At 35.8% G+C, this 22,446-nt stretch overlaps 1 protein-coding gene across 2 annotated transcripts in view; it reads left to right on the forward strand.

Annotated features, from left to right (window-relative positions):
• IL6ST (interleukin 6 cytokine family signal transducer) overlaps positions 1–22,050 on the forward strand; it is a 44,550-nt gene extending 22,500 nt beyond the window's left edge. For both annotated transcript variants that reach the window (XM_020997319.2, XM_020997311.2), the window contains 10 exons: positions 521–680; positions 3,171–3,253; positions 4,582–4,792; positions 6,110–6,292; positions 8,792–8,893; positions 9,052–9,198; positions 9,494–9,634; positions 13,052–13,148; positions 13,752–13,833; positions 14,778–22,050. In XM_020997319.2, the coding sequence (XP_020852978.1) occupies positions 521–680; positions 3,171–3,253; positions 4,582–4,792; positions 6,110–6,292; positions 8,792–8,893; positions 9,052–9,198; positions 9,494–9,634; positions 13,052–13,148; positions 13,752–13,833; positions 14,778–15,524 (1,953 nt within the window). In that variant the 3' untranslated portion in view covers positions 15,525–22,050. The remainder of the gene's footprint in view (positions 1–520; positions 681–3,170; positions 3,254–4,581; positions 4,793–6,109; positions 6,293–8,791; positions 8,894–9,051; positions 9,199–9,493; positions 9,635–13,051; positions 13,149–13,751; positions 13,834–14,777) is intronic.
• The last annotated feature ends 396 nt before the right edge of the window (positions 22,051–22,446 follow it).

Genomic DNA, 22,446 nt, shown 5'->3' on the forward strand with positions numbered 1-22,446 from the left:
AATTTCATAGAAAATTTAATTAGGCAACTAAAAAGGTTCTTATATCTTGTGTCCAAATATCTGCAGATAATAGAAATGAATAAAGAACGACAAAATCTATATCATAGCCTTTATAGGTGTACTCTGAAGCTTTACTACTGGAGTGGTTTATTTTTTTTTAATTGGACAGCAAAAAAAAAAAAAAGAATGAGAGTTTAAAATCATTAGATTTTCTTTAAAATGCAGAAGGTACTCTGATTTTTACTAAGAAGAAGCCCTGAGCTTTTGCCCTGGCTTTAATATCTAGTTGGTGGGTTACCTTGAGCAAACTCTTAACCTCAGCTGTGTCATCTTTGAAAAAGAAAGACTAATACTTACACTTACTTTGTAGTGTTGTATTTTGTAACCTTAACGTTCTTTATTATTAATTTTCCATAATTTTTGAGATGACTCATTTTGTATTTATCTTATTGCAATACTCTGATTTGTGTAATATTACATAATTTTAAAACCCTTTATTAAAATAGCTGTTTCTTTTTAGATTCCTCCTGAAGACACAGCTTCAACCCGAGATTCATTTACTGTTCAGTATCTTAAACCTTTTACAGAATATGTGTTTTCAATTCGTTGTATGAACAGAGAGGGTAGGGGATTCTGGAGTAATTGGAGTGCAGAATCAAGTGGAGTCACATATGAAGCTAGTAAGTAAAAGTCTTTCACACAGACTTAGCTGCTTGAATTCTTTGTGTAAATTATCAGCTTCATTTTTAAAATCAAATGAATTTAGGATGCTTCATAAAAATCCCCATTTGTAAATTATCTCACAAAAAAAAACAGAAAAGAAAAGTCTCTCACAGTGGAGGGGAAACAGGGGGAGGTAAGAGGGAATGAGGGAATCTTATTCTCATAGGATTTGGCTTAAGGAGAGAATAACATACACATTCAACTGGGTATGGAAATCTGTCTTACCCTACAGGAAAATAGGAGGAGAAGGGGACAAGAGAGCAGGGGGATGATAGAGAGGAGGGCAGATTGGGAAAGAGGGTAATCAGAAGCAAATACTTCTGAGGAGGGACAGGGTCAAAAGAAAGAATAGAATAAATGGGAGGGCAGGATAGGATTAAGGGAAATAGAGTTAGTTTTTCACAACATGTCTAACTATGGAAGTGTTTTGCGTAACTGCGCATGTACAACCTATATTGCGTTGCTTGCCTTTTCAATGAGGGTGGGTGGGGAGGGAGGAAGGGAGAAAATTTGGAACTCAAAGTTTTAAAAACACATGTTTTTAAAAAAATGTTTTCACATGCTACTGGGAAATAAGAAATACAGGAAATGGGGTACAGAAGTCTATCCTGCTCTATAGGAAAATAGAAGGGGAAGGGGATAAGAGAAGGGAGGGGGGAGAGATAGAAGAGAAGGCAGACCAGGGGAAGGGGTATTCAGAATGTATGCCATCTTGGGGTGGGGGGAGGGGTGAGAAATTTGGAACTCAAAAACTTGTGGAAGTGAATGTTGAAAACTAAAAATAAATAAATTGATACTTTTTTTAAAAAATTAAAAAAATAAAATAAAAATCCCCCTTTGGACTTCTGGTTCTGTGACCAGGAAGAAAATCAGCTTAGTCACTTTCCACAGACCCTCCCAAAAAAGATATTGTACACCAGATGTAGAGCAATTGCAGCTGAATCTATAGGACAAAGAAAAGAAAACCATAGCACGGTAAAATCCTTATGAATTAATACCTGAGAACTCAAATCCTTAAAACCATCATTCAGCACACCTCCACACTCCCAAAGAAGAAATGCTAGCTGACTTGTAAGACTGTGCCTGGTACTCATCATAAGACCCTCTAGGGTAGAGATTCTGCTGACTCAGCCAGCCTCAGGCCTGCTTCTCAATCCTGCTGCACGAGGTAGACTCTGAGGGCTTACCAGAGGTGGGGGAGAATGTAGACTGAAAAAGTACTGCCCAGCCCTATGTTAGGAGTCCTAAAGCTGCAGAAACTCACTGGGAGCATAGTTCCAGTCCTCTCCTTGCCTGCTTTTCCCCCTCCCCCCACATAGAAAGCAACAAATGCTGATTCAGCCCAGCTCTGAGAAGAAAAGGAAGAGAACCTGATAGACAGGTGGGAAGAAAATCAGCAGAGGATGGTATCACAAAAACCTAGAGGGGAGAGAAGAGGGAAGAGAAGGAGATCAACAGTGTCAGGTGCTACAGAAGAGTCAAGAAGGATTAGGATTGAGAAACAGCCATAAGATTTCCCACTAAGAGATAATGGTATAACTTTGGATAGAGGGAAAGTTTCAGTTGAATGCTGACATTGGAAGCCAGATTGCAAGTGGGCTTAGAAAAGAGGGAGAAGGAAGAAAGTAAAAACACCCAATGTTGCAGCTTTTTTCAGGGAATTTAGGAGAGAAGAAAAGGAGAGCTCTCACACACAGTAGCTGGTAGGGATGGTAGGACCAAGTGAGGGTTTCTTCTTCCTCTTGCTATTTTGCGTTTAACTAATCATTTTACTGTTTGTTCCTCCACTGGAGATACAGGTCAACATTGTCACTGAACTGCTCAAATTAATGATTGATTTTAACTTTAAAAAATAGGGTAACACCTAAAATACAAGCAGATTAACAATTGATTTCATCTGTATCATTCTTGCCCACTTATTCCTGCTCTTCAGCCCTTAACTAGATATGAACTTTATGTTAAAATAACTAATGGAGACAGTTAATGACTTCAGTAATGTAGCAAGTTACAAAATAAAGCTACCGAAACAATAGCATTTCTGTAGAGTGATAACAGAATTCAGGAGGAAGTAATAGAAAAGAAGCCTCATTCAAAATAACTATCAAATATGTAAAATATCTGGGAGTCAGTCTACTGTAGATTGTACAGGTACATTGGGTACCTGTATAATAAACACAGTTACAAAATGCTTCTTAAAGAATGGACAACTTAACTTGAAGAATTTGTTTCTAGCCCCACATTTTTACCTAGGATTCCAGATCTCTGTTCATCTAAAAGATTGAGGTATCTGTCTGTGGAATGCTCAGTAAAGGATATTGGGATTGGAAAGTGCTAGATTATATGGGATTGAAATAGGCACAACCATAGAGGTAGAACAAAGCAAAAAGGGTTCTAAATTAGTATTCTTTTGTCCTTTCCTTTAAAGAGATTTTCCCTTCTTTTTTTAGAACCATCAAATGCACCAAGTTTCTGGTATTCGATTGATCCTTCTCAAGGTCATGGATATAGACTTCTACACCTAAAATGGAAGGTAAAACATCGTCTTTAGATTATTTTGTTTATATTGGACATTTTTTGTCCTTTTTAGCCGAATTCTTTTGTTTGACTGTGATTCACTCCCAAATGTCTGAGATAGTATTTGAACCCAAGTTCAGCATTCTGTCTGCTCCGCCCTGCTGCCTCTCTAACAACCCTGACAAGTGATCATCCAGCTTCTTCTTCAAGACCTCCAGCAGTGGGAACATCTACCCAAACAAACTATTCCATTTTTAGACAGCTCTTTTTGAAGGGAATTTTCCTGACATCCAGCCAAAACCTGCCTCTTCAACTTATATCTACATCTTCTGCCCTCTCAAGCCAGATGAACCAAGTCTAACTCCTCTTTCAGGTGACATCCCTTCAAAGACATGAGGACAGTAAAGGACTTTCTTATGTCTTCTCCTCTAGAGTCAAACACTCCCAGTGTCATTGATTTACAGACAGAGAGAACCTGCCTTCCTGTTGGCCTTGCCAGGGTTAGGGATGCAGGAGGGCTTTCTGTTTCCTTTGAGGGGGGTGATATGTACATATGTTTATTTTGGTATAATGGATAAGAGTTCTAGACTGGAAGTCAGGAAACCTGAGTTCAAATCCTGCCTCAGATACTCATTAGCTGTGTGATGCTGGGCAAGTCACTTTACCTCTCAGCTTCAGTTTTATCATCTGTAAAAATGAGAATAACAATCGCACCTGCTTCACAGGGCTGTGAGGATCAAACGGCAGAAAGTATATAAAGTGCTTTGCAAACCGAAGAGCATCACAGAGCACCGTTATTGTTGTTGTTGTTGTTCTCTTGTAGAACTGTTGTGACCAGTAGTTGAAAAACTCAAATGTTTTAAGTGTACTAATCCACCTGCCACTGTGCCCACCATTCTAGCTTGGGCTCTACTTCTGCTCTTTGTTTGCATCCTAGGCCTTCCTAGTTCTGTTCAACTATCTAACACTGTTCAGTGTGACAAGCAAGGGCTATAATAGGTATCAGAAGACCTGTATTTAAGTTCTACAACTTCTATTTGCTAAGTTTGTGACTGTAGGGAAATTACATGACCGCTCTGAGCCTCAGTTTCCCCATCTGTAAAATGGGGATTATTATGCCGGCTTTATGCACTTTACAAATTAGTCGTTAAGATCAGATGAGCTAATGGTGTGTGATATCCCTCTGTGTTTCCAATTCTGTCTGCTAAGGGAAGATCTTACAGCAAAGCATGCAGAGACTTGACATGATTGTAGAATAAATGAATAGTAGAAATAATTCAAGTGAAGAAAAATGTTACTTCTGTGTGTATTTCATGAAATAAACTGTAAGTACTTTCTTCACAGACTTTGCCTCGATCTGAAGCCAATGGAAGAATCTTACATTATGAAGTAATTCTAAGGGGAGGGAAAACATCAAATTTTTCAAAATCGATTAATGATACAAAATTGATTCTGAATATCACAAATGATCCATATGTCGTAAGTCTGAAAGCTCATAATATAGTTGGAAGCTCTGATCCATCTACCTTAACTATTCCTGGCCGTGACTTCAAAGGTTTGTATCTCTGAAAGAACACTATTGACAAGTGTGTCATTTTTTAAAGATTATTTTACTTTTTTTATATCTCATTGATGATTAAATTAGTTGGCACCCAGTTTATAAAAATTAAGCTTCTCTTTTCAGCTGCCTGATAAAGTATTTTGATAGTTGAAACACATCTCAAAATCAAACTAATACCAAAGCATCCTTTTCCTTTCCTACAATGTATGTTAGATAGCTGGTGGCGCAGTAGGTAGCACACCAGGCCTAGAGTCAGGAAGACCTGAGTTCAAATGTGGCCTCAGACACTTCCTAGTATTGTGACTCTGGACAAGTCATTTAACCCTGTTTTGCTTCAGTTCCTTGTCTATAAAATGAGCTGGAGAAGGAAATGGCAAACCACTCCAGTATCTTTGCCAAGATAACCCCAGATGGTGTCAAGAAGAGTAAAACATGACTGAAATAACAACAACAACAAGATGTATGTTAAAGGATATTTGGGAATCCCTATACATTTTGCTCATGCATTTGTTAACTTCAGTGGTAATGGCACTTAAAATGTTGTGCAACATGGTTCCTCCAAATGTTTGCTGCCTACCACAGTTACTTATGGAGTTGTACTTGTTCATCAAAATAAATTTTACTTCAGGTAGTCCCACTAAATCACTTCATTGTACTCAGAAATTCTTACATATCTAATCCATAGACTAGTCAGGAATTAGTCCTTTTTCTGAGCTTTCAGTAATAACCCCAGAGCCATCTTCATAGTGTCATGGTGAGCTAGCTACTTAATCCTTTTGATGACAACCCTCATGCCCCACCCTGCCTAAGATATTCTATACCTATTTACATAAGTGATCCCTCAGTTTTTTGGCCACATTTAAAAAATATCTATTAGCAAGCAAATGGCCTGTGTCATAACTACTCTAAACAAGGAAGTGGGTCATATAAATCCTTCACTTTTCTGCTTTATACTCTTGTAGCATTTTTATCACTATTCTTTCAGATCCTTAGAGATTTTTATGTTTAAATACTTCAGAGAGATATTAATAATTTTGTACTATTGTAAATAAGGATAATTTTCTGTTAGTACAAATACAATAAAGCAAAACTTCAAGTTTTTGGTCATAACAAGAAGTAAAGTTTTCCTCATGCTTAAAATAGATTTCCATTTTACCAATGGAAACAAATTTTACTTATAGTGATGTAAAAATGAAGATTGCAAAAAGAATGAAAGATTTAATTATGTAAATCTTCTAAAACTCAGATGACTATTATATTCTGTAAAGCAAGCAATTAATGTCTTTTTCAAATATGTGTTTCTTTCTTTAGCTGCTCATCCTATTACAAATCTTAAAGCATTTCCTAAAGATAACGAACTTTGGGTACAATGGACACCTCCAAATGAACCTGTAAATAAATATATACTGGAGTGGTGTGTATTTTCTGACAATTTGCCGTGTACTCCTGATTGGCAGCAAGAAGGCAGTGCCACGAAACTAACCTACTTAAGAGGTAACCAAAGCTAGGAAGAAGTATTATTTTTGTTTAACCTCCTTTTATATGCTGTGGTCAGGTTGTTCTGTTACATGACCTTGTGTGTTTCACAGACAAAGTAGCAGCAGGATGTTCGAGTGTACAGGTTTCTGGGATATATCTTTCGTGAGATGCTAAGGGGAAAAAAATTACTAAATTAACTGACACACGGGAACAAATCTGTAGGTTAGGTAGTGCCTTTCATTACCTTTGTGTTACTGATTGCCACCAAGTGTTCTGTGCTTGCAGGGTTGGATTGATCAATTAGTAGTTGAAGCTTAATATAATGAATTAGATTCATTCAGACACAAGGTGGGGAGGTGGAGAGAAAGGTATGTGTGTCTGTATAAGTGTATGTGGAAAAGGTGGGGGGAATAGCCCACTGTTAGAAAAACTTGGATACTCTTAGTCTAGAAGTTAGGCCAGGATAAGCAGTTGGGAGACTTTGATTTTAGTCTGACTCTCCGACCAACTAACTGTAGACTTCAAGCAAATCACTGTGCCTGAGTATCCCCATTTGTAAAAATCATGGTGCTACCTGCCATTCCTACTTGGAATTAAATAATATTTTAAAGCCAGGAGGAACTTTATGTAATTATCTAATTTTAAGACTCCTTTTTAATGTCAAACAAAAAATCAGACACACCTACATGATAGTAATTATACTATTGATATTTGTTGATTGAGAAAATACATGACAAGTTACTTTATATTCAGCATTTTAAATGAATTTGAATTCTATTCATCCCAACAAATATCTACATATTTTTTAAAAGAGTAATCCACGTATGATCTATTCAGTCTTTAAGAAGATATGCTAGCTGTGTGACCTTGGGCAAATCACTTAAACCCCCGATTGCCTCACAAAAAGAAAGAAAGAAAGAAAGAAAGAAAGAAAGAAAGAAAGAAAGAAAGAAAGAAAGAAAGAAAGAAAGAAAGAAAGAAAGAAAGAAAGCAACCCAGTTTTCGGGGCAGGTAGGTGGCACAGTGGATAGGGTGCCGGCCCTGGAGTCAGGAGGACTTGAGTTCAAATCCAGCCTCAGACACTTGACACTTACTAGCTGTGTGACCTTGGGCAAGTCACTTAACCCCAATTGCCTAAAACAGAAAGAAAAAACAAATAAATAATGGAGGGGAAAAAAGGCATAGACCCTTTGCTCTTCAGCTCACAGATTGGGAAGAACTGATCAAACCAGTCTTTCTTCATTTATAGAAAAGAAAACTGAGGCTCATAGAAGGGAAATGATTTCCTCAGTGTCACATAGCTAATTAACAGCAGAGCCAAGATTAGATGTAAATCTTTCTTAAAACACCCAATAAAATGGAAAGCATTTTGAAAAGATTAAAAGCACTATATAAAAATAAGATAGCATAGAGCTTCAAATGTTATATGCATTTGGTGATTGTTAGTAACTATTTTCAGAATGGCAAAATTTCTAAATGGAAAACAAAAATTATTCAGCTTATATTGACTTTTCTAATTAATTATAACAGTACTTCCAGAACACATCTGTGAGCCCAAAAGAAAGTGAAAAATTGTCTCTTGGTAGAAAAGTGGTTCATGTAGCCTTTTAGATTTGCATTGAAAGCCTTGTGTTTTCCTATTTTAATACAAAAGGGCATAGATTTAGAGCTAGAAAGAGTCCTCAGAGATCATGTTGCCTGACTCCCTCCACATTTACAGATGAGAAAACTAATATTCCAGGCCTAGTTAATCTACAGCAGAGGAGAAGCAACAGTAGATTTATTGTCAAATTAAGAAAATTTATGTTTTATGCTGAAATAGCCATTAAATTGCTGGAAGACAATTTGCTGTTGCTAATTATTTCTTCTGCATAGACCTAAATTGTGTTAAACTTCAGATTTTGGAATTAAATGTTTTTTAGATATTTTTATTTCAAGGTTTTGATGCTTCCAGAAAAATTGCACTGATCTCTCTTTTTCCCCAGGGAACCAGCCATGTGAGAGAACACAGTGGCTCAATCTGTTCCCTGGGGTAATACCAGAGGTTTAGGAATGCCTTCTCTCTGCCACCTTTTCAGGAAACCTCATTTGGTTACGTGCCAAGGTGGCAGGAAACCTTGCCATTTAAGCAGCTGCCTTAGTCACTAATGTGTGAAACTAATTGTCATACTAAGACTCAGCACAGTTTTAGGCCAGCTTTAGAAACTTTTCAGTGTAGTCTGGTAGGTACAAACTTTTAGTTAAAATCTTTTATTATTCAAAAGTAACTCATTAAATTGGTTTGATGGAGTTTTGTATTTCACTGTACTGGCAAGCAGAAGTAAACTTTCAAAGTCAGGCAATTTTGATAGGCTTTCAGTTCTGTGTGAATTATGAAGAAAGTGATAGGAAAATTCTGTTTTAAAAAAGATACTATTGAATGATCACAAAATACATAATTCATAACCCAGTATCAGAATTAATTGAATTCTTTCATTGTGGAAAACAATGTATAATTTATCATTCTTATTTTAGGAAATTTAATGGAGAGCAAATGTTATTTGATAACAGTTATCCCAGTGTACGATGATGGCCCAGGAAGCCCCCGGTCTGTAAAGGCATACCTTAAACAAGCTCGTAAGTTCAAAGTTTCTTTATCTTAATATTTTAAAGAATGATTTTGGAATATTTTGTCACTTATAAATAATGACATTTTCAGCAATTTCTTGTAGCAAAGATATTTGCCAGTTCCTAATGACTTTCTAACTTAAGCAAATGAATATTTTCTGTGACAGCCCCTTCTAGAGGACCTTTTGTTCGAACAAAGAAAGTGGGAAAAAATGAAGCTGTCTTAGTATGGGAGCACCTTCCTGTCGATGACCAGAATGGATTCATCAGAAACTATACCATATTTTACAGAACTAGCAGTGGAAATGAAACAGGTAAAGAAACTAAAAGCATCAACTATTAAGATATAGAATTGTCCAGCCTTTTAAAACATTATTGTAGGTTTCACCCATTTAATTTAGTGTGGAAGCATAGAAGTTGGTCTTCTGATGTGAAATGTGCTTTGTGATCATTTTCATGGCCCTAAGTAAGGAAAGCAAACATTTTTCGGCAATAGAAAGAATAAGATTATGAAAATTATTCACTTGTGATAAAAGTCTTTTGATTTGGTATTGGATTAGGTGAGGAAAATAGTTTTAGTAGCTAAGCATTTTTATTTATTTCTTCCAGCTGTGCATGTGAACTCATCCCACACAGAATATACACTTTCCCCCTTGACTAGTGACACATTGTACATGGTGCGAATGGCAGCATATACAGATGAAGGGGGCAAGGATGGTCCAGAATTCACTTTTACTACTCCAAAGTTTGGTAAGAGATAATTAATTGATCCTTTAAAAAAAAAAAAAACAAGGTAAAAATGGACTTTCTGCTTATTGCTGAAAATATATCTCTGGACACATAGACATTAGATGTTCATAGTTGTTTATGTATTTAATTGTAGGAAAGAATTAAAAGTAATGTTACCGGGTTTTTTTAGCCAGTCAAATCTATCTAGTATATTGGAAGACTTAACTGACTATATCATCCTATACATACCCTGTACTAGTACTTATATACATCCTTTTAAATTTGTTCCTTCTCACAAGCAAAATCATGACCAACGTGTAATTTTTATGTTTAGCCTACACTCAAGTCCTATTGTGATGTCTCATTGTGGAGAATCCTAGGTTCTTGAGGGTTATGCCAGTGGTGCACAAGAACTTGTATATTACCCAGAGAACAACCTAGCTAAGTTTGGAAAGGTACGGGCATCACTAGCATTTTGGCTTCTAGGTGATTTTTATTTCTTCCATAGCAGTTTGTCTGCCTTGGTATGGAAAAATTGTAGACTGTATCAATGGAGAGATCAGGGTTCTGATCATGGAGCCTCTAACAACATATTGAAGTATTATTTATTGCAGTAATATTTTTGGACAAGATTTTTCTAGTTGTGCTTCTCTGGTATAATACACTACAAATAGCAGATATACAAATATTTATTACTTGAATGAGTATATATATAAAATAATTAATACCAGTGATACATAAAATAAACACCTATACAATAAACTTATTTTACATTTTAAAAAACTTTTGATAAGAGAAGATGAATATTCATTATCAGATGGGAAAATCAGTTATTAGAATATCACTTCCCTACTAGTTATCTATGGAAAGGCAGAATGATGAAATGTAATAGAAAGAACATTGAACTAGAAGGTTCTGGTTCCTAGCTCCTGCTGGCTGATAGTGAGCAACTCACTTAAAATCTCTGGAGCCTGTTTCTCTGTCCATAAAATAGGGTATGACAGGTTTAATGGGAGGATCAGATAAGATGTAAGACACTTTATAAACCATAAGTGTTATAGAAATGTGCTGTACTATTACGTGTGGGATAAATAGTATAAGAGAGTTGCATGGATCATTGGTGGTACTTATAACTTTTCCTTGCAACAAAGGCTAAGGAGTATTCAGATGACTCTATTCAGGTGAAGTTAGCTCCCAGCAGAAAACAGTGTTTTTGCTATACCATTCTCTAGTTGTGCCAAAAAAATTTTTTCTGCTTTTAAACCTGATTCACAGAATGTTAGTGTTTGAAGGGATTTCAGCTCATGCCTAAAAAAGAATCCTCTCAACAATATACCCTCTAGCCTTTACTGAAACACTTCAGTGAGAAGAGAATCTCACTGTCAATCCAGTATTTATTGAATGCATACTATGTGCCAGCACTCTATTAGGCACTGGAGTAACAAATAAAATGAAAAAAATAATGTCAACTCATAAGGAGTTTACATTCTACCAAGAGAAACAAGAAGGAAATTACGTATGTGTGTATATATACATACATATGTGTGTCTAAACGAAATAATTTTAAAGAAAATAAATACAAAGTCATTAAATACAAAGTCAATTGAGAGGGACCATTTGAAACAATTAGCCAGTCTCTCAACCAGCATTAAGTGCCTATCCTACAAGACACTGCATTTAAGCACTGGGAATTTAAAGAAGGGCAGAAGACAAGAAATTCAGTAACAGGAAAGACAACTTGCAACCAACTGTGTACAAGCAAAATAAATACAGGATAAACTGGAGATAATCAACAGGAAAGGCATTATCATGAAGGACTGGGAAATGCCCTTTACAGAAGGTGAAATTTTAGCTGTGACTTAAAGGAAGCCATGAGGCAGAAATGAAGAGGGAGAGAATTTCAGGCATGGGGACAGCCAGTGAAAATGCACAGAATTAGACAATAGATGTTTTTGTTAGCGGAATAGCAGGGAGACCAGCGTCACTGGATCACAGAGTTATTGGAGGGGAAGAAAGGGGGGGCCTGGACAATTAGGAAAGACCCAGGTTATAAAGGCCCCTACAGTATAGCCCTTGGCCCCTTCTGCAGTGATGGTGTCAGAGTCAAGAAAAAGCAGGCTGAGAGGGCTAAGGATAAGTTTTTGGACTGTCTATAAACTTCAACTTAGCTATTGCTACTCCAAATGTGAGGTCTTGTCCAGTGGATGAGCAAATTGTGATAAATACTTGCAAAAAGCACGCCATGAAGCTAATAGGCCTGTGCATACCAACAATAGCTGACACTTATGTGTAACTTGAAGGTTTACAAAGTGTTGTAGATACAGTGCCACATTTGATCAAGTCCACTCTATGAGGTGGGCTACAGACATTGTCACTATTTTTTCAGAGGAAATTGAAATCTAGGCAAAGTGGCTTGACAGCCAATAAATGTCAGAGGCAAGACCTGATTTAGCTTTCCTTCTGATTTCACAGTTCCTTTGATCAAAGTCTTTAGCTTCTTCCACTTTCTAATGCTGCAGTGCACTTGCCAACCTATTTTCACTGTCAGGTTCTTTGTGAGATTTCTCTGCTCCTTATCTTTTACAACAAGAATTTGACCCATAAACTACTGTTGTTTGTTTGTTTGTTTACACTTGTGCACACTTCAAGGTGAAATAACTGAGTGTCCTATGAAATAACATTTAAGTGTAGAATTGAACACATTCCACCAACTCCTTTATTTGCTTCTCTGAGGAAAACCTCGGAGCCATCCTTCCATTTAACTGAGGGTCTTTTCACAGCTGAATTTATGGCGATGCCCACATGAATGGGGTTTATGTTCCTTCTGTGATTATCACCTTGGTCAAATTAAAGTTTATAGATCTTCTAAAAGCTAGGGATCTTACTACCTTCTTTTTCTTTTCTGCTGCTCTATCCCTGTACTGCCAAGGCCAGGGAGTTCGGGGAGGGGGGCAGCCCAAGGGGCTGCAAGAGACTAAGGACCATTTCATACATTTGGTTTTTTGTTATTTCATATTGTTTTGATAACCAGGGCCAAAGATTCATTGCCTGTTGGCTAACCTAATGAAGAGCTGCTCTGTGTGTGGCTAGCAGGCATGGTTCTGTTACCAAGACTGTACTTGAACCCTTGTCAGCATTTGTACTCTGCTGGCACAGCCTTCCAAAACGCAGGGTTACCTCTACTTCACAATATTATTCCATTAGACTTGGAGCCTCCTTGAGGTCAAGGACTATCTTCTGCCTTTCTTTGTCTCCCCAGCACTTAGCACGGTGTCTGGCACTTAATAAATGCTTGCTGACCAGCAGTATGGCACCATCAGAGGACTTTTGTGGAAAAGACACATATATAGGTGTACATACAGACACATACCCAAATACACCCACACACATACTTTCTCCTTTTCAGTATTACATTTTTCTTAACTTTTTTTTTCTTAGCTCAAGGAGAAATTGAAGCCATAGTTGTGCCTGTTTGCTTAGCATTCTTGTTGACCACTCTTCTGGGAGTATTACTCTGTTTTAACAAACTAGACCTGTAAGTACCTTTATTGTTCATTTTGTCCTCATTTTTAGAAATTGTTAACTCGTTCAAAGTTAATTCATAAAGATAAACACAGAAATAGTTTTCTAAAGCTGTAAGAATTCTGTGAACTAGGTAGCAGTATAATAATACTTGCATTTTAAGCATAGTTCTTTAACTTTTTGGTTCAAAAAAATAGTTATTTAAAATTCCAAAAATATGAAGTCTGAAAATCCTGAATATGTAATTTTTTAAAAATTGTTTCACACTACTTCCCAAGTACGTTTTATGAAAAGGTAAAGAAACTATTTTTAAAATCCACTACCACTTTGTGGACTGTGAAGCTTTTAAAAATTGTTAATTGGCTAGCAGAATGAACTTTAGTGCATTTAGGAGCAACATGTTAGTTTTTATGCCTTCCTGTGCCATCAGTTGTCTCCTTATGGATAAAATAAGTCTCTTAAGTGTATTTAATAATAATATTTCCTTACTTGTTGCAATGGGAAGAATTGGAGACTTCTGTTTGCTACTTGTTAAGTATTCCTGCTTTGGAAATATTAAACTTTCAAAAAATTAATATATCTTTCTTTAAATGTATCATTTTCTTCCCATTTCTAGGATTAAAAAACATATTTGGCCTAATGTTCCAGATCCTTCAAAGAGTCATATTGCTCAGTGGTCACCTCACACACCAACCAGGGTAAGATAGAAATTGTCTGGGTTTTATTAAGAACACACATTCACAAAGCTAAACCTAAAAGAAGCTGAGTTGAGCTTAAGAGAAATTTGGTTGACCAAAAGTAAAAGGTATGATAAAAATTGAAGAAAACTCTCATAGATGTCAGGTTGATGCTACCATCATAGCATATTTTATTATGCAAAGTACTATTGTCTAACAGAACAATTTGATGGGCTTAGGGATTTGTTGTTTTGTTTTGTTTTTAGTGGCAAGTCCCCTTTGGATTGATGCCTAAATAATTTTGCAGTAATCTTTTCTTGAATGAATTTTCTAGTCATACCTGATTACCCTATTAACATTTAACAGATTAGAAGATATTTCTTTACATAGGCATACATGCATAAAATACTTGTGTGTCTGCATATATACATGTTCTGCAGTATGTACCCAAAGGTTTCCATCCAAGTAAAAGTTTGGCTTTATAATCCACAGATTTCTTGGTTTCTGTCCAGATAGAATCTTGCAGTCATTTTCTAATATATGTAGAATCTAATTTGTAGGACTTTTGGTTTATGAAATATAACTGCAAATAATATCGAAGGAAAGGTTCGGCAAGTTTTATGGTCTTATTCAATTCCATGTACATTTATTAAGCACTTACTATTTGTAAGGCATTATGCTAGGTTCTAGGGGTACAGAATAGTCCCTGCCTTCAGGGAGCTAAAAGTGATTCATGTTCCTGAACCAGAGTGAATTCACTGTCTGCAGACTCATCTAGATTACTTTGCATTTAGTGAATTTTCTGTCTACCTGATGAAAGTTGGAAAAATTTCAAATGCACTCTTAGATTTGTGAATTGAACATACGTTCATAACTCTTCATAGGATACAGGTTTTATTATTTACTACTGAAAAAATAGCATGAATGTACACCATAAAAGATAGATTGTTTTCTCTCTTTCTCAGCACAATTTGCATCCCAAAGATCAGATGTACCCAGAAGGCAATTTCACTGACACTGATGTCAGTGTTGTGGAAATAGAAGCAAATGAAAAAAAGCCTCTTCCAGAAGATCTAAAGTCATTAGATCTCTTCAAAAAGGAAAAAATAACTACTGAGGGGCACAGTAGTGGCATTGGAGGTTCTTCATGCATGTCATCTTCTAGGCCAAGCATCTCTAGTAATGATGAAAGTGAATCTGGACAAAACACCTCAAGCACCGTGCAGTATTCTACTGTGGTCCATAGTGGCTATAGGCACCAGCTTCCATCAGTTCAGGTCTTCTCAAGGTCTGAGTCCACCCAGCCATTGCTGGACTCAGAGGAACGACCAGAAGACCTACAGATCGTAGAGAATGGAGGAAGTGGTGATGGTGCATCACCCAGGCAGCAATATTTCAAACAAAACTGTAATCAAGATGAAATCAGTCCAGATTTATCACATTTTGAAAGATCAAAGCAAGTTTCTTCAGCGAATGAGGAAGATTTTGTTAGACTTAAACAGCAACAGATGTCAGATCAGAGATCACAGTCCTCTGGATCTGGACCAATGAAAGATTTTGAAGACGTTTCTGCAGCAGATAATTTTGGTTCAAGTACCGAGGGACAAATTCAGAGATTTGAAACAATTGGGTTAGAGGCAGCAACTGAGGAAGGAATGCCTAAAAGCTATTTGCCTCAGACTGTAAGACAAGGTGGCTACGTGCCTCAGTGAGGGAGACTGTTTCCTCTTAAGACTTAAGCAGTGACTGTTTTCCTGTAAAGTAAAGCTAAGTATACTTTTATCTGTGACTTCAGATAAAAACATCACTTATCGAAGGTGGTTATTTGACCTCTGAGACTAAAGCATACTCTTACTTAAATGGGCTATTTCTCTTCCAGAATAACTGGGATTCTACATGAAGCACTACACGAACTGTTTTGCATCCTGTCTGAATAGTTAAATTTGTGCTGCTTCAGGATGTTTGCATTTTAAAAAGAAAAAACTTGTCTAAAATTCTTTAAGTAAAACTTTTCATTTTTATTTTGTTATTGAGAAGACAGAGGGCATTGAAGCAGTCGGCATGGCAGTATGGACTCAGAAATTTACTGACCTTGTTAAGACAGTCAGTCATTCTAAGAATGGTAAAAGTGCAGATATTTGAGCTTAGGAAGATTTTTTTTTAATTGAAGAATCACATGACTGGTTTTCATGTTTTAATAATATAAAGTAATTAACAAATACATTACATGTAACAAGACTGATTTCTACATGCCACAGAAATGGTCAATCTCGTTATTATGTACTGCAACCATAAATAAATTAGGCCGAAGTTGACTCTTTTTCAATTATGGTGATGCCACTGATTGTTACCACAGAACTCAAATTGTGGATCCTCCATCTTAGCAGATTAAAAAGCTTTGATTTTCATTTTCCGTATTATATACTGAACATAATCTTCACTGAAGTAGACTGGGCAGGGGAGAGGATTGGGAAGAGGAAAAGACTGTGCTACTGCTGTCATGAGCCACATTTAGGCAAATTCGTTTTTATTCAGTGTTCAGTGGAAAGAACAAATGCTGCAAACTGCTTTAGGCATTTTTAAAAGCCACTTGTAGTTTGCAGAGGTTTAAATTTCTAACATGTCTCTGTTGGTGTATTTTGAAATTATAGAATCTTATTAGGCTTTAGAAAATGTGGTTAGAGAAGCACTTTATCTAAACTTTTATGTTCAGTTTAAAATTTTTGTCATTTAATATATTTTGTGTTTTTCTCTTTATTTAAGCAGGCAGCATTGAAAAATTACTGTTTTTTCTTAGCACTTGACTCATTTGATGCTAACTGTCACTATTCACTAAACAACAAACCCCAACATAGTGATTTTCCTAGAATTGTAATCATTGTCATCACCAGAATTCTATTTACTTATTTACTGAAGTGAGTGTTTTTAACAAGATACCAACTACTGTCCAGAGGTAGAATGGGAAGTAAGCATACCCAGCCTCATTAATTCTGTCTTGTGGTTAGGGACTTGTTTTAAAGCCTTTTTATATGCTGTCTTACCTTTCAGGGGCCTAGGAGCTACCTCTTCATTACTGCTGGCTTAACTTTGTGCTTCACGTATTCATTTGTATCACCCCCTAAAAGTCCATTGTCTACTAGCCACATTTTAACAAGGTAGAAGTAGGCCAGACAGATTGGATAAATACTTGTTAGAGCTTGAAAAGATAAACAGCTTGCCATCAGCAAAATAGACTCCTACTATCCAAGGAAGGGGTAGGCTGTTTCTGTTTTTATAAGATTTGAGTTACAGAAATCAGACAGACTTTCTGATGTGGCTCTGCCTAAAGGTTACGAGTCTATTATGACTAGAAAGCTAAAGTGAACTGGTTATTTCAAGATGAAATAAAATTCTGTTTTCAACATCTTAATTGTTCACACTAGACTTCCCTCTTTATTTTTGTGAGTATGTGATCCTTACATTTTAATGCTTTATTCTTATCAAAGAGTCCATCTGGCCTAGTAAATGTAGAACTGGCCTCCGAGTCAAGAAGACCTGGGTACAAATCTCCCCTCTGATGCATTCTGACTGCCCCAGGAAACCCTTGAAGAAACTGTAAGTTTTAGAAGAGGTGTTGCTGGGCTGCTTTAGTAGAGGATTTTCCTCACTGGGGAGGTCCATACAGTGATGAAATCACAGACCCAATTTTTTTTAAAGTTCCTTTTTAAAATGTTTTCACATTTATAATTTCATTTAATAGACAATCCTAACTTCTCATGTGCTGAGACATTCAGTTTCCTACTCTTGCCAAAAGACTAGTAGAGTCACAGAATTGTAGACCTGGAAAAGATTTCATTTCACATAAATAGAATCAGCTTGGCCACTGGTTTTCACCTTTTTAGTGTCATGGCCCCTTTTAGTTTTCTAGTGAAACCTGGACAACTTATCAAAATAATGTTTTTGAATGCAAAATAAAATACAGAGAAAACAAATTATATTGAAATACAGTTATTAAAATATTTTTAAAGAACAAGTTTACAGACTCCAGGTTAGGAGCCCTAGATCTATGCCAGTCTCATCATTTTGGAAATTAAACAGTATTCCTTCTGGTACAGGCTAGAACAGTGGGGGTTCGCTACCCCTGGGAGAATTCTGAGTCCATACAACTTAAGACTCAACTAGCAATGACTTGTCTCAGGTTAAAAAATTCAGGGGCATAACTGCCTTTTAAAGTGGAACTTAAATATAGACCCTACAAAGTTCCAAATTTTGACAAATAAACCATCTATCCAAATTTTATTTTCTTTTAAAGTGCTCTCTCCTTTTATCTCTTACAGCAGAAGTGGCATAAAACTCCTAAGTGTGGCCTGAACCAAATTAAAATATAATTGGGAAATATTTCACAAAATAAATAAAAATAAATGTACAGTTCACCAAGTCCTTGTATACAGTTGAGTGTCTCCATTTTCTATTTGAGTATGACACCGTTGTCTTTATAGTCCTTAAATATGCTTCCCTGGCCCTTATCCCATTCTACCTTTTGTATGTGTGGGAGGATACATAAGGTGCCTTGCCTTAGATTCTAAGATCCTTGAGGACAGGCAGGAACTCCTGTTACTCTATGTGTCCCTGCATATGGCACAGTGCCTTTTAACAAAGTAGGTGCTGAATTGAGTAGTAATGTTTCTTTTTAACTGTAACATTCCTTTTTTCAAATCATACTTCTTATATTTACTGTGAATAGAGTTTCTGTTAGTGGTATTGCACTTTGGTAAAACACAAACAATTAATTTGGAAATGAAGTATTTGGTGGGGGGGTGGGGTAAGGCTTGGCATTTTTTGTTTAGTTTGATTTCTTAACAATCCCAGGTAAAAGAATAGATGCTGATTATTTCCTTTACTTTTGGATTTCACTTAGTTTCTATTCCTGCTACTTCTATGCTAAAGTTTAACATTTTTTGCAAAATTTCTTTTAAACAGGTGAAACCCATAGTTTTATTTTATTTAAATCCCTAAGATATGTTTCTCCTAATCAGTTAGCAGAATAACATATAATAATAACTTCATAAATGGATGTTGTATATTGATCTGATATACAAGTGTATTGATCAAGTGTACTTTGTTTTCCCATATGGAAACAAAGAATCTAATTTTTTAAACTAAACAATCTTAGGATGAATAAATACTTTGTGGCAACCATTAAGTGCCTAAAATACGTTCATAGATGGATTAGGCACTGTGCTGAATATAATCAATCCAGTTGAGATGACTTAAAGAAAACACTAGAAAATTTAAAGTCAGAATGTAAAGAAATGTAGACCTACTGTGATAAAGATGATGGAGCCATGAAATTTCAGAGTAAGGAAAAAGTTTTCAATAGGATGTGTTCACAGAGTAGGTATGTCTTGAACTGGACCTTGAAAGAAGTATAGGATTTCCCTTGAGGAGACCTGGCAGAGTATGGTATTCCTCAAAGGAAGAACATGGAGGGAGAAACAAATAGGCAATTTGCCAAGGGGCTATAATAAAACTGGCATAGCCGGTATATATCAATAGTCTAACATTTATTCCCTGAGGCTTTGTAAATACAGACTGAAAATAGATTTGTGTGAATGCCTTAGTCTTGCACTACTATAACTATCACCACTACTCTAATGAAAACAGCAGACCAAAGTGGTTTTCTTACTACTTATGTTTCCTTTTGGTGGTTATGATAATGGATACAGAACAAGAGAATTATCTACTTGTTTTGATTATTCTTTGCAATATCAACCCAGCTTCATTACTCTTTGCCCAAATTTTTGTTATTAGGGACTGACAGAATTTAAATGCCAGGTTTTCCTCCACCAGTTGCTTTAAAGTTATATAAAGTGTAATTTCTTGCTCTACCCCTTTCTGCTCAACCCTACTGATTCTTACCCCTTTTTTCTTCTTCCCCCCACACCGAAAAAGTTCCACCTGTGAAGATGAGCTCTAACTTATGACTAGCTAGATTATGATAGATGGAAAAGGTGTGAAAACTTTTTAACTAGTTTCTCATTCTAAGAGTTGGTTTATTTAAGTAAAGCATTCTTGCGTTCAAACATAATGCAATTGGGAGGCATAATCTTAAAGTGAGTACAGATACCTAATATTTTGTTTAGGCCATCTCATACAAAAGGGAACTTGGATGACTAAACTTAGATTTATAGTAAATTTGGGGTGCTCTTCAGTCTTCCTCAAAAAGCTCAGGGAAAAGTCTAGCTTTAAAAGTAGCACTTAACATGTCTTCTGTCTTCTGAACTAACAATCTGGTTCTTGTCTTTCTAAGCAGAATATTCAAATTGAACTAGTATGACTAGTTTATGTATCACAGCAACTAAAAGCTATCTATCACACGAGGCACTGAGCATTAAGGGCTGCATGGAAATTTGTCATGTCTACATAGCATATGATCTATGTCTACATGGTACCAAAATGCTCAGTCAATAGAATACCAAAAAAGTATTGATAATTAGTTAACCTAATTTAGGTTACTCAATTCAGGTGACCTTGTAGGCTTAGCCATAGTATGAAGCCTTTGGCCTAAAATAGTATGTCTATCCACCCTTCTTTTCCTTTACTTCTCCCCTTTCCTTCTTTGTAGTTCTTAAAGTTTTAGGGGAGTGTGAGTCATTTTAAGAGAGCATCTTGTGAGCAAGACGTACAATGAGACACACAGGCGTACACACACACATACCTTTTACACATATATATATATGTATATGTTTAATATAGTAGATAGAAGCTTGCTTTTTGTGCAGAGATTCATTCTCCTTACCAGGCTTTCACATACAGAATGGACATCCAAAAGATAAAAATGCATTTGGGCATTAATATTTCACTTGCATTTTATCCAAAGAGGAAAAAAAGCCACCATCTTGTTTTTAATGTTAAATTACTATCCTGGGAGATATTTAAAGAAGATACCTGTCTTGTACTTGCTTTGAATATGTATGACAAGTTTGACAAATCTGGCTTGTTTGCAGAAAAACAATTATATTTCTAAACCACTGATTTATTATTGTCTTTAAATATTTAGAGTCAGGATGACTTTATTCTAGATTAAAATAATGACACTTTATATGGAAAACAACCTTTTCATGGAGGAGGGTGAATTCAGTAGTTCAAGAGGTCTATTTGCCCATCTGTAGAAAAAAATTTTGTCAGCTACTAGTTCATTATTAGGACTGTTAAATTTTAACTAATAGTTACTACTAGTGTCCAAGATCTAGCCATATTAGTAGGAAAAATATACCATGCTAAACATTTAGCCATTTTAAGAATAAAAGTTCAAAGAAATTTTTGCTCATGAAAATGTAAAAAAACTTGCTTTGGTCTTTTAAAAATATTAATCTGGGTTCATCTAGGAAGATACCCAACATTTATGCCAAATAAGCTGAATTGTGTATATGATAGAGAATTGGAAGTTAATATAATGTGAAAATAATTAGCAAAATCATTAATTGTACATTTGTATATACTTGTTTTCATATTATTTGCTAAGACTTTATTAAGGATGTTACAAGAACCAATCTGATAAGCTTGATTCCTACTGAAAAGACAAAATTATGAAATTAAGACATGTGTATATACATATACATATACATATATATGTATATGTATATGTATATGTATATGTACATGTATATGTATATAAAAGTGTAACACGCTTTCATTAACCAGAGGATTAATTTAGGTAGAATCACATATAGTTTGGGGCAATACTTGTTTTGCCAGCACACACACTAAAACTGGAATGATAACAGTGAACACTACTAGCATGTCCTCCCTGTCCCCCCTCTCTCCCCCCACCCCCGCGCAAAGCTGGCACGCAAATTCACGGTCCATATTTTTTCATTTGTACTTTTAAAATCTGAAAACCTAAAAAAAAATTGGTTTAGGACATTTGGATTAAGTTGAGTTAAAGTACAAATACTTACAACTTTTCTCTTCAATGCTTCACCCACACACACATACACACTTAAGCCAACCAAAACACAACTATAGAAAGAGAATGATTACATTGTAGAACTTCCACAACTTTAACCAGTTGACTAATTGATATCATTAAGTCAAGAAGGGGTCCTACGATACCATTTCATGTCTCATCATTTTACTTTATATTGCTCTGTTTTCTCAATGATGTATTCATTAAGTAGCAAATTTTAAAACTCTGTGTTTTGTGTTTCAAGTTGCATTACTTGCTTCCCATTTCAATAAAGTATTTTATTCCCTTGGGATGGGTTAACTGTTTGAAAGTCATTAATATGCTACACAAAACTATTCAAATGAATGGGGAGCAGTGTGGGGCAGCACAGGAATTTAACTTTCTGCAAGTCAAGAACTTAGATACTTGCACTGAGGTGGTCATTACTGGCTTATGGGGATAAACTTTTCATGACAGTTTAGAAAAACCAGAGCAGCACTAAAATGTCAGCACAAGCACACATCCAGATCTAAGTACAAAAGTACTTACTAAAGCTAAATGTAGATGATTTTTAAATTACTGTGTATTTGAAGGTCAGTAGTACAAAGAGTGTGATTATATCCTTGACTTTAATTAAAATAGAAAGATCAGCATAGATTCTTTATAATAATTAAATTCTTTTTTAAATTGGGAAATCCAGGGACAAT

Source organism: Phascolarctos cinereus, unplaced genomic scaffold (assembly GCF_003287225.1).
Source record: "Phascolarctos cinereus isolate Bilbo 61053 unplaced genomic scaffold, phaCin_HiC Scaffold_4;HRSCAF=312, whole genome shotgun sequence".
Taxonomy (NCBI): domain Eukaryota; kingdom Metazoa; phylum Chordata; class Mammalia; order Diprotodontia; family Phascolarctidae; genus Phascolarctos; species Phascolarctos cinereus.